We start from the raw sequence: 12,500 nt of genomic DNA, 5'->3' as shown, positions 1-12,500 counted from the left end.
TGTTTTGTTTCTGTTCTTTGTTTCTGTTTTTCTGCGGAGGGATTTAATTGCAATGCCGACGGTCCATTCATTAGCTGGACCTTCGCCCTGCCCGCCCCTCCCTCCCTTCCCTCCCTCCCCTCCCTCCCCTCCCTTCCCTCCCCTCCCCTCCCTTCCATCCACTCCCTCATTCTTCCTTTCCTTTCCTTTGGTCTGTTTGTCTTTCTTTTTTTTTGTCTCTGTCTGTGCCTACTTTCTAAGGAATAGGCAAGAGGGGGTACACTTGGAAGGGGGAGGGGGAGAGGGGAGGGAGGAGGAGAAGCAAATAAATGGAAATGGAAAGGAGGAGGAGGGGGAGGAGAAGTTACAGAGGTGAAAGAAATGGAAAGATGAGAGGAGGGGAGATTTAGAGAAGAAAGAAAATAATGGTAATGAGAAGAGATAGACGTAGTACAAGAACAAGAAAGCGAAGGAGAAGAAGAAAAAGAAAAAGAAGAAGAAGAAAAGAAACAAAGGAGAAGAAGAAGAGAAGAAAAACAAGAAAAGGAAGCAGAAGAAGAACAAGAAAAAGAAGAAAACGAAAAAGAAGACGAAGAAGAAGAAGAAAGAGAACAAGAAGAGAAGAGGAGGAGGAGGAAGCAAAGAAGACGAAGAGAGTGGATAATAGCGAACAACCCCATTTTATACGAAGGTCACGCGAACACCCCGACGACGAGGAGGGCGGCGGCGGAGGAGGCCCGCTACGTCCGCCAATCGCCAACTCGCGAATCGGCAACGGGGATTTTGGCGCGAAATTTACGAGCCGGCGAGCGGGAATCGCCTGTTTTTCGCGGTCGTCCCGTCATTTTATTTCGGGGAGAGGAACGAGTGGGATTTGTCGTCGAGATTGAGGATGAGAGGGAGGAGAGAGAGAGGGAGAGGGAGGGGGAGAGAGGGAGGGAGAGAGGTGGGGAGAGAGGGAGAGGAAGAGATAGAGAGTGAAAGGGAGAGAGAGAGAGAGAGAGACAGAGAGAGACAGAGACAGAGAGAGAGAGAGAGAGGGAGAGAGAGAGAGAGAGAGAGAGAGAGAGGAGAGAGCGAGAGAGAGAGAGAGAGAGAGAGAGAGAGAGAGAGAGAGAGAGAGAGAAAGAGAGAGAGAGAGAGAGACAGAGAGAGACAGAGACAGAAACAGAGAGACAGACAGACAGACAGAGGAGGAAAACATTATAAGAAAAAGTGGATGGATCAAATTAATTAATAGACAAGAATTCGGTCAAGTAGCCATAAGGCGACTCCTTCAACACCCTTAAAGACATCCTTCCCCGCCATCCTGGAATCCTCCTTCCCTCTCCACTAAGGATTGGTGGAGGGGGGGGGCGGGTGACATCCTTCCCTCTCGATCCTTCTAGAAGCGTGTGAAGGATGGAAAAAAGTGGAACGTGGTGGAGGGAAGGAGGGGGAAGGGGAGGGAAGGGAGAGGAGGGGGTAGGGAGGATGAAGGAGGACGGCGGTGGAGGATGGTAGGTAGGGAGGAGGGGAGAAGAGGGGGAAGGGAAGATGGTGGAAGGGGAAGAGGGGAGAAGAGGGGGAAGGGAGGATGGTAGATGGGGAGGGAGGGGTTTGTAGAGGGAGGATTAAGGAGAGAGGGGGTGGAAGGAGGTGAATGGGAGAATGGTGGATAGGGAGGAGGGGAGAAGAAGGAGGAGGTAGAGAGAGGATGAAAGAGGGACGGAGGTGGAGGAAGTAAATGGGTAGGGGGAGGAGGAGGAGGAGGGGGAGGAGGGAGGAGGGAGGAAGGAGGAAGGAGGAGGGGAAAGTAGGAATGGGAATGGAATGTTCATTACAGTGAGACGAGCAGTTTGTGGTTGTTTGGAAGAATGTATTAGTTGTTTTTGTTACGTTTGTCTTTGTTTTGTTGTTTTTCTTGTTCTCTTTTTTTTATTTCCTGGCGTGATTTCTGTTTTTGTTTTTGTTTCATCTTTTTTTTTCATTAATCACTAATTAATCATTAAATACATCATTAACCTATCCTATCAATTAATCAGAATTCACCAAAATATATTCAACTAATTTTCCTTCTTTTTTTCTTTTTCTCTTCTCCAAAATTCATTTAACTATTTTTTTCATTTTTTTTTTCGTTCTCTTTTCACTAATTTTCCTTTCTCTTTTTTTTCTCTCTCTCTCTTCAGCTGAGAATGAATCAAAACTCATCAAAATATATTCAATTGTTTTTTCTTCTTTTTTCTTTCTTTCATCGGCTGAGAAAAAAAAAACTTATCAAAATATATTAAACTAATTTTCATTTTTTTCTTTCTCTCATCAGCTGAGAATGAAACAAAATTTATCAAAAATATTTAACTAATTTTCCTTTTTTTTCTTTTTCTCTTCAGCTGAGATTGAATCAAATTCACCAAAATTCATTTAACTAATTTTCTTTCCTTTTTTTCTTTCTCTTTTCACTAATTTGCCTTTCTCTTTCTCTCATAAGGTGAGAATGAACCAAAACTCATCAAAATTCATTTAACTAATTTCTCTTTTTTTTCTTTCTTTCATCAGCTGAGAAAAAATCAAAACTTGTCAAAATATATATAACTACTTATTCTTTTTTTTTTCTTTCTTTCTCTCGTCAAAATGCATTTAACTAATTTTCTTTATTTTTTTCTTTCTTTTCAGCTGAGAATGACGCGGAGTCCGGCGGCCCTCTAGCGGAGGTTCCCGACAACTCTCCGCCGATCATCTTGGACGAACCTCAAGACGCCTACGTCATCAAGAACAAGCCGGCCATTCTCACCTGCCGCGCCGCCCACGCCCTTAAGGGTAAGTTAGGCTTCGGGTGGGCGTGGGGAGGGGGGGGTGGAGGGAAGGGGGGTGTAGGTGTGTGGGTGTTTGGAAGGTATTGGGGTGTTTATTATATGAATAAAAGGACGAATGCATGGTGTGAGAGCGGTCATGCACAAGCACCCAAAGCACCCGCGGTTTTATGTATGGAATCACATTTAATAACCCCCCTCCCCCCCCAAAAAAAAAAAAAAGTGTGTGTGAGTGTGTGTGTGTGTATATGTGTGTGTGTGTGTTTCATATACGATCCATCTCTCTCTCTCTCTTTCTTTCTTTCTTTCTCCCTTGCTTCCTCCCTCCCTCCCTCTCCCCTCTGTCTCCCTCCCTCTCTCTCCCATTCCCTCCCCTCCCTTCCCTTCCTCCCTCCCTCCCCTCCCTCCCCCTCTCTGTCTCTCTCTCTCTCTCTTTCTTTCTTTCTTCCCAACCCCCCCCCCCTCCTCCCGACTTAGCCCGAGCCACTTGTTTAATCTTATCGTGCTTTTGGGAGCGGAAAAGATGCCCTCTGCGTGGAGGCTCTGCTTGTTAAGACACGATTGAGATAGCTGGCGAGTCCACTTTGCAATCCGGTGATTTCGCATTCTTCTCTTCTCTTATCGTCTTTTGCTTTTATTCTTTCTTTCTTTCTCTGTCTGTCTCTCTGTCTGTTTCTGTCTCTCTGTCTCTCTTTCTCTTTCTCTTTCTGTCTCTCTGTCTCTGTCTCTTTCTCTCTCTCTGTCTGTCTCTCTCTCTCTCTCTCTCTCTCTCTCTCTCTCTCTCTCTCTCTCTCTCTCTCTCTCTCTCTCTCTCTCTCTCTCTCTCTCTCTCTCTCTCTCTCTCTCTCTTTTGGGGGGTTAGGGGGATGAGGGAGGGGCAGAGTGTTGGTGTTGTATTTTTTTCTTTCGTTTTTCTTGCCTTTCTTTGTTGTGTTTTTTTTTTTTAGGATGGAGTGGGGTTAGTGGGTTAGGGAAGGGGTGGGTTTTGTTTTTGTTTTACTTTTCTTTCCTTTTTCTCTTTGTTTTTCATTCGTTGTTGTGCCTGTTCGTTGGTATCGTTCTCGTTTTTCTTTTTCTCTTCGTTTTGGTCTCTTTTTATTTCTTTTCCGTGTTTTTATGTCTTCGTCTGTCTATTTATTTTTGTATCTATCTGTGTATCTATTAGTCTGTTCATCCACCTATCTATCTTGTTATCTATTTGGACAACCGTCTGTGTATCTATTTATATTCTCTCCCTTCCCCTCTTCCTTACCCTCTCCACCACTCCCTTCCTCCCCTCCTCTCTCTCACCCATTCACTCTCTTTCTCCCTCTATCTATCCTTCATCCTTCCTCCTCCTTCTCCTTCTTCCTCTCCCTTTCCCTCTCCCATTCCCCCTCTGTCACTCACTCACTCTTTCTCTTTCTCTTTCTATCTATCTTCCTTCCTCCTCCTTCTCCTTCTCCCCCTCCCATTCCCTCCCTATCACTCTCTTTCTCTTTCCTGCTCCCTCTCTCTCTCTCCCATTCCCTCCCTACCACTCTCTTTCTCTTTCACTCTCCCTCTCCCTCTCCCTCTCCCATTCCCTCCCTATCACACCCTTTCTCTTTCTGTCCATCCCACATCCTTCCTTCCTCTTCCTCCTCTCCTCCTCCTCCTGCTCCTCGTCCTGCTCCCCGTCCTCCTCCTCCTCCTCCTCCTCCTCCTCCGCCTCCTCCTCCTCCTCCTCCTTCACTCGGGGAACGTCATACGGAACGGACTCAAGCATGAATATTTATTTCACTACCGGCGAGATGTATGTACGTTATTTTTTCTTCTTCTTCTTTTCCGGTTGCATGCAAGTTATAATTGGGCTTCTCTCTGCCGTTGGGCTTGCAGCGTCGGACTCTTGGTCTTGCAGTTGCACTCTGTTGCAGCCCGACAAGTAAATCAATCTCCCATTGTCGGGGATCTTAAAGTCTTCCTTTTGGGACGTTTTCTTTTTTTTTTTTTGGTTCTTTTTAGGTTTTGTTTTCCTTTTTTGTATCTATATTTCCTTCTTCTTTTACTTTTTTTCTTTTTCGTAACGTCTTGTTCCCCTTTTCCCTTCCTCTCCCTTCTCCTTCTTCCTCAACTCCTTCTGTTATTACTTCTCTTCCTCCTCCTCGCCGTGTCTTTCATATCCTCCTTCCCCTTCCATCTCCCCCTCTTCCTTCCACCTCCTCCTCCTCCCCTTTCTTCTTTTTCTTCCTCCTCCTCCTCCCCTTTTTCCTCCTTCTTCCCCCCTCCCCCCCTTTCTCCTCATTCTTCCCCCCCCCCCCCCATGCTTCTTTTCATCCCTCAAACCTCCCTCCGTAACCTTACGTGACCTCGCCTGACCTCCAGACTCGAAGCGGGGGGGGGGGGGGGGAGGCGTCTGGTTAGAGGATAGAGTCCCAGGTCATCACAAGGCGAGCAACAGGATACCGCAGGAGATGTATCGTGGGGCCTCTGAGCTGCTGAATGAGTGCGAATTGTTTTGTTTATTTTGTTTTGTTTATTTTTTATTTTTTTTTTGGGGGGGGGGAGCGGGGAGGAGTCTGTGGGTAGATGGGAGAGTTTTGGATATGGGAGAGAGAGAGAGGGAGGAGGGAGATAGATAGATAGATAGATAGATAGATTGATAGGTAGATAGATGGATAGATATAGAGAGGAGGGAGAGAAGGAGAGAGAGCGAGAGAGAGAGAGAGAGAGAGAGAGAGAGAGAGAGAGAGAGAGAGAGAGAGAGAGAGAGAGAGAGAGAGAGAGATTCCGCACGAAAGACCGCAACCCATTTTGAATCCCCGATTTGCCTTCCCCTCCTTCCCCCCTCCCCTCCCTCCCTCTTTTCCTCCCCCTCCCTCTCCCCTCTGACCCTTCCTCCAATCCCCTTCCTCCCCTCCCTCCCTCTCCTCCTCTGACCCTTCCTCCCTCTCCTCCCTGCTCCCTCCCTCTCCTCCCTCCTCCCTCCCTTCTCTCCCTCTGACCCTTCCTCCCTTCCCTCCCTCTTCTCCTCTCTCCCTCCAACTCCCCCTCTGACCCTTCCTCCCTCTCCTCCCTCCTCCTTCCCTTCTCTCCTTTGATCCCCTCCCTCCCTCCCTCCCTCTTCTCCTCTATCCTCCCCTGCCTCCTTCCCCCTCCCTCCCTCCTTCTCCCCCCCTCTGACCCGTCTTCCTCCCTCCCTCCCTCCCTCTCTCCTTCACCCCTTCTGACCCGCCTTCCTTCCTCCCGCAGTGAACTTCAAATGCACGGGGGCCGAGCCGGGACCCGAGGCCGAGACCGTGACCTCGTTCGTGGACCCGATGACCGGCGTGAGGGTCATGGAGGGTCAGCTGCAGATCGAGCGGCGGCTGGTCGAGGAGTCCTTCGACGACAGCGACTACGGCTGCTACTGCGTCGCCTGGAGTTCCCGCGGCGAGACCAAGAGCAAGACAGCGAGGGTCGCCACTGCATGTGAGTACGCCATTTTTTTATATGTATTTTTGGGGTCCATTTTTGGTCTCTTTGGGTCCATTTTTGGTCTCTTTGGGTCCATTTTTGGTCTCTTTGGGTCCATTTTTGGTCTCTTTGGGTCCATTTTTGGTCTCTTTGGGTCCATTTTTGGTCTCTTTGGGTCCATTTTTGGTCTCTTTGGGTCCATTTTTTATCTCTTTGGGTCCATTTTTGGTCTCTTTGGCTCCATTTTTGGTCTCTTTGGCTCCATTTTTGGTCTCTTTGGCTCCATTTTTGGTCTCTTTGGCTCCATTTTTGGTCTCTTTGGGTCCATTTTTGGTCTCTTTGGGTCCATTTTTTATCTCTTTGGGTCCATTTTTGGTCTCTTTGGGTCCATTTTTGGTCTCTTTGGCTCCATTTTTGGTCTCTTTGGCTCCATTTTTGGTCTCTTTGGGTCCATTTTTGGTCTCTTTGGCTCCATTTTTGGTCTCTTTGGCTCCATTTTTGGTCTCTTTGGGTCCATTTTTGGTCTCTTTGGGTCCATTTTTGGTCTCTTTGGGTCCATTTTTTATCTCTTTGGGTCCATTTTTGGTCTCTTTGGCTCCATTTTTGGTCTCTTTGGCTCCATTTTTGGTCTCTTTGGCTCCATTTTTGGTCTCTTTGGCTCCATTTTTGGTCTCTTTGGGTCCATTTTTGGTCTCTTTGGGTCCATTTTTTATCTCTTTGGGTCCATTTTTGGTCTCTTTGGGTCCATTTTTGGTCTCTTTGGCTCCATTTTTGGTCTCTTTGGCTCCATTTTTGGTCTCTTTGGCTCCATTTTTGGTCTCTTTGGGTCCATTTTTGGTCTCTTTGGGTCCATTTTTGGTCTCTTTGGGTCCATTTTTGGTCTCTTTGGGTCCATTTTTGGTCTCTTTGGCTCCATTTTTGGTCTCTTTGGCTCCATTTTTGGTCTCTTTGGCTCCATTTTTGGTCTCTTTGGGTCCATTTTTGGTCTCTTTGGGTCCATTTTTTATCTCTTTGGGTCCATTTTTGGTCTCTTTGGGTCCATTTTTGGTCTCTTTGGCTCCATTTTTGGTCTCTTTGGCTCCATTTTTGGTCTCTTTGGCTCCATTTTTGGTCTCTTTGGGTCCATTTTTGGTCTCTTTGGGTCCATTTTTGGTCTCTTTGGGTCCATTTTTTGTCTCTTTGGGTCCATTTTTGGTCTCTTTGGGTCCATTTTTTGTCTCTTTTCTTCTCCTTGTCTCTGCGTATGTGTTATCATTACCTCCGCCAAGAGGTTATGTTTATCTATGTATGTTTTGTTTGTTTTTGTCGATTGATTTTAGCGTCGTCGCCGTCCTGTCCTATGGCCGCTTCCGGCGAGCAAAAGAAAATGAGAAACTTTTTTTTTTTTTTTTCAACGAATAAATGTAACCCAAGGCAAGGAATTCCCTCTCTTTGTTGGAGTCGGAGCTGATGTTCCTGAATACCTTTTTTACAAAACGCCCGCACCATTCGCCCGCCCGCACGCCCGCACGCCCACACGCCCGCCCACACGCCCACCGCCCTTGATCCCCCTTCCTTCATGAACTTCCAAACAGCGCATTACCTTCTCTGTGATTAACCTTTCCCCGAAGCTGACCTAGGGTAAACAGAGGGTCACTGGACAACCCTCGCAAGATTTTTGTTTCTGGGGGATGTTGTCGACCACTTGTTACTTGTGTTGTTTTCTGTCTGTCTGTCTGTCTGTCTGGTCTGTATTTGTTGATTTGTTTCTGTTTCGTTCCTTGGGTTTTGTTTTTTTCTTGAGATTTCGCTTTTCTCCTTCTCTTTCTTTCTCTCTTACTTCCTCTCTTTCTCTCTCCTCTCTCTGTCTCTCTCTCTCTCTCCTCTCTCTGTCTGTCTCTCTCTCTCTCTCTCTCTCTCTCTCTCTCTCTCTCTCTCTCTCTCTCTCTCTCTCTCTCTCTCTCTCTCTCTCTCTCTCTCTCTCTCTCTCTCCTTCCTTTTGTGTCAACTGTTCTCCTTTTTTTTCCTTTCTTTCCTCTTTATCTCCCCTTGCACGCTGTTTAGCTTCCCCTTCCCTTCTTTCATATACGGTCCATCTCTCTCTCTCTCTCTTTTCCCCTCTTTATCCAGGGTTAAGTGCATTCCCCTTTCTCCTTCTCTTTCGTTCCCTATGTCTGTCTTCATCCTTTCATCTCATTTGCTCCTACTTCTGCATTTCATTCCACTTATCGATCTTCCCCTCTATTCCCCTCTTCCGTTTTGGATTTTTGTGGATGGGGGAGGGGAATGGGTCTTATCCCTTTGGCTGGGATTTCTTCTCTCTCTCTCTCTCTTTCTCCCCCCTCTCTCTCTCTCTCTTCTCTCTCTTCTCTCTCTTCTCTCTCTCTCTCTCTCTCTCTCTCTCTCTCTCTCTCTCTCTCTCTCTCTCTCTCTCTCTCTCTCTCTCTCTTCCCATTCCTTCTTCCCTCTTCCCACTCCCTCTCCCCACTTCCCACTCCCTCCCTCCCTCCCTCCCTCCCTCCCTCCCTCTATATCCTTAGTGATGAAGCTTTTCCCCACCAGGATTCCGGTGTTGCAGGAATTGCAAACCAAACAGTCCTTGCAAGCAAACAACTAGGGTGAGGGAGAAAGGGAAAAGGAGGGAACGGGAGGGTAGGGAGGGAGGGGGGATGTCTGGGAAGAGAGAGAAAAAAAGAGAGGAAAGGGAGGAGAAAGGGAGGGAAGGAGAAGGAAGGAGAGGGGAGTGAAGGGGAGGGGAACGAGAAAGGGAGGGAGGGGAGGGGACGCGACGAGACGGGGGAAGGGGAGGTGGAAGGGAGAGGGGGAAGGGGAAGGGAGTCTCAGGGGGGTCTCATCACACAGGGCAACTATACTGCATGTGTGTGCAATGTTGATAGAAGTTTATTAATAGACCGAGCGTGTATTCATCAACATAGTTCGCCGTTTGCATTCCTCTATTTTTGGAGGGCGAGCTGATTGAAACTGCATTTTGCATATTGCGTGAAATGTTGTTATTTATGTATTTACTTATTTATGTATTTACTTATTTATGCATATATTTATCTGTTTTTGTTGTTGTTTGGAATGAAGCAATGGAGACACTGATATGAATATTTTTGGGAATTATTTTTCAGAACGTATAGAAGGTAAATAAGTCAGTAAAGAGATAGAGGGAAAAAAAGAGAAAACAAGGAGAGAGAGAGAAGAAGAAAAAAACAAAACCGCAAATGCGAAGAAATTTAACCAATAAAGAAGAATTTGTTGAGCTGCAATATGCATATAAAAGAAATCGTGACGGGAAATATTCGATTTTTATCTAGAAGGTTTATAGGAGGATAATTCAGCCTAATAAATACACTGTCCGGTAGGAGAGGCTGCTCTTTAATTGTTAATTATGTGCCCGCGTAAATAGATATAATTGATAATAATTGTAATTAAGTTCGCAACATGTGTTCGCCGCTCAGCTGGCTTGATATGCAGCGAGCACGAAGGGTTTGAATTATTGCTTTTTTTCGTTTTTTTTTCTTTCTTTCTTTTTTTTCATTGACAGGCTGATCCTTTCTTCTCTTCTCTTCTCTTCTCTTCTCTTTTCTTTTTTTTTCTTTTCTTTTCTTTTCTTTTCTTTTCTTTTGTTTTCTTTTGTTTTCTTTCTTTCTTCTCTTTTCTCTTCTTCTTTCTTTCTCTTCTCTTCTTCTTTTCTTTTCTTTTTCTTTTCTTTTCTTTTCTTTTCTTTTCTTTTCTTTTCTTTTCTTTTCTTTCTTTTCTTTTCTCTTTCTTTTCTTTTCTTTCTCTTCTCTCCTCCTCTCCTTCTTCTCTCTTCTTCTTCTCTCTCTTCTCTTCTCTCTTCTCTTCTCTTCTCTTCTCTCCTCTTCTCTTCTTCTCTTCTCTTCTCTTCTCTTCTTCTTCTCTTCTCTTCTCTTCTCTTCTCTTCTCTCTTCTCTTCTCTTCCTCTTCTCTTCTCTTCTTCTTCTTCTCTCTTCTTCTCCTCCTCCTCCATGCCTCTCTTCCTTTCCTCTCTTCCTCTCCCACCCTCCTTCCCCTCCCTCCTCCTTCTCCACCCTCCCCTCTCCTCCTTTCCTCTCTCCCTCCCTCCCCTCCCCCCCCTTTTTTATGAATGTTTCCCCCTCCCTTCATCCCTTCCTCTCCCCCCTTCGCCAACCTCCCCTCTCCCTCTCACCTCCCCTCCCCCCCTTTTTTTATGAATGAACGTAAAACAACAACACGCTTCACGTTTAACAGTGATTAAAACGTAACCAGATGTGGGAGACGCGGGATAAGTGCGCCTTTCTGTTTGTTGTTGGTGAACCTTGGCTGACCGATAGGAGGGAGAGGGGAGGAGGTGAGGGGAGGATGAGGAGGGGAAAGGGGGGGAGTGGGGAGGTGAGGAGGGGAAAGGGGTGAGGAGGGGAGGAGGTGGTAGAGGGTGGGGGAGGTAGAGGAGGAAAAAGGGGGAGGGTAGGAGGTGTAGAGGTGGAGGTGGAGGGAGGGGAAAGGGGAGGAGGGTGAGGAGGGGAAAGGGAGGAGGAGGAAGAGGAGGGGAGAGGAGGAGGAAGGGGTGCTAAGAAGGAGAAAAAGAAGAAGAGGAACAAGGGTGGGAAGAGAATAAGGGGTTGACCGCGAGAGGGGGTATTAGTGAGGACAGGAAGAGGGGGTGCGAGTGGTAGTGCTAAGAGGAGGGGATAGGGGATAGGGAAAGTATTAAAAAAGAGAGAGGGTGGACAAGGGCGGGATGTGAAAGGATATTAAGAAAAGGAGAGGAGGGGAAAGAGATAGGAAGGACAGGGGGGTGAAGAGGGGAGACAATCCAAAGGGATAAAGATTATTGCCGAAGCGTGTGTGGGGGGAGGGGATGGGGAGGGAAGGGAGGGAGGAGGGACGGGAAGGAGGTAGGGAGGGGAGGGGAGGGTGAGGAGAAGGAAGGGAAGGGAGGGGGAGGGGAGGGTGAGGAGAGGGAGGGGAGGGGAGGGTCTGGCAAAGAGCAAGACGAGGTGGTGAAGACAGGGTGACGGATAGGGAGGGGGAAGGGAGGGGAGAGGGGAAATCAGAAGGTGTGGAAAGGGAAGAGTAAAGGGGAGACATGATTTAGAAAAGGGGGTTGGGGGGGTGGGGGTGCTGCTGCTTTCTTATCTCCCGAAAACACAAACACTTTTTATGATCGCGGCGAGTGAGGAGGGGGAGGGGGAAGGAGGAGGTAAAGGAAGAGGAGAAGGAGAAGGAGAAGGAGAAGGAGAAGGAGAGAAAGAAGAGGAGGAGGAGGCCGGGAAGAAAAAAATAATGTGGCCAAGGGGAAGTCTCGGACACTGGCATAATAAATACCAAATAAATTGATAAATATATACATATACAAGGTTTATAAACGATTACAGATTTCAGCAAATAGGTGGGTGATGGCGGGGGTAGTCGGGGGGGGGGGGGGGGAAGAATGATGGCGGGGGTAGTGGGGGGAGAAGAATGATGGTGGGTGAAGAAGAGTGGTGGTGGGGGTAGTGGGGAGGGGAGGAAGGATGGTGGTGGGGGTAGTGGGATGGGGAGTGAGGGAGATGTTGAAATCTCTGTTATTATAACTTCGACTGAAGACGGACAGCCAAAAAAAAAGATAAAGATTCAGAAATAGCTGCAATGCACAAAGGAAAATTATTCGCAAGATAATGGTAGTCTTTCAGTGAACTTTTTTTATTTTTTTAGCACAGAGGAATGCTATCTCTCTTTTGGGCTATCGTTGCTCTCTGGAATAGAAAACGGGTGAGTAAATGGGGGTCTTATTTATTTTACATGGATTAGTTTTTTTTGTTAATGTTGTTATTTTTCATTGATGTTTTATATTTGGTTGAAGTTTCTTTTTCTTTTTCTTTTTTGTTTTTTCACTTTTCTTTTGGGCTATCGTTGCTCTCTGGAATAGAAAACGGGTGAGTAAATGGGGGTCTTATTTATTTTACATGGATTATTTTTTTTGTTAATGTTGTTATTTTTTATTGATGTTTTTTTTATTTGGTTGAAGTTTCTTTTTCTTTTTCTTTTTTGTTTTTTGTTGATAGAAGAAACTGACTTTTCAGAAATATATGAATGTTGATATGAACGTCGTTGACATGTTTTTTTCTTTCTTTTTTTCTTTTTTTTTTGTCAGATTACATTAAGTAACTTAACTTAACGTAGGGAGGGGAGGTGAGGATAGAAGGGAAGATGGGGTGGTAGGGATAGGGGAGGGGGGTGTAGGGGCTTATCAGTACGGTGAGTGTTGCGAATGGAAAAGGGGGGGGAGGGAGGGAGGGAAGGGGAGGGGAGGGGGGTGTTAAAGACTGTTTGTTGTCCCTTCTCCGTCTCCTCTTTCCCTCCCTTTCT

The 12,500-nt window shown here is 46.5% G+C and overlaps 1 protein-coding gene across 3 annotated transcripts in view; it reads left to right on the top strand.

Annotated features, from left to right (window-relative positions):
- unc-5 overlaps window positions 1-12,500 on the top strand; it is a 663,232-nt gene that overhangs the window by 161,143 nt on the left and 489,589 nt on the right. For all 3 annotated transcript variants that reach the window (XM_070143506.1, XM_070143505.1, XM_070143504.1), the window contains exons 3-4: window positions 2,632-2,775; window positions 5,979-6,197. In XM_070143506.1, coding sequence (XP_069999607.1) covers window positions 2,632-2,775; window positions 5,979-6,197 — 363 coding nt within the window. The remainder of the gene's footprint in view (window positions 1-2,631; window positions 2,776-5,978; window positions 6,198-12,500) is intronic.

This window comes from Penaeus vannamei, chromosome 30 (assembly GCF_042767895.1).
Source record: "Penaeus vannamei isolate JL-2024 chromosome 30, ASM4276789v1, whole genome shotgun sequence".
In the NCBI taxonomy this organism is placed as follows: Eukaryota; Metazoa; Arthropoda; class Malacostraca; order Decapoda; family Penaeidae; genus Penaeus; species Penaeus vannamei.
This window is presented reverse-complemented; position numbering and strand designations above follow the sequence as displayed.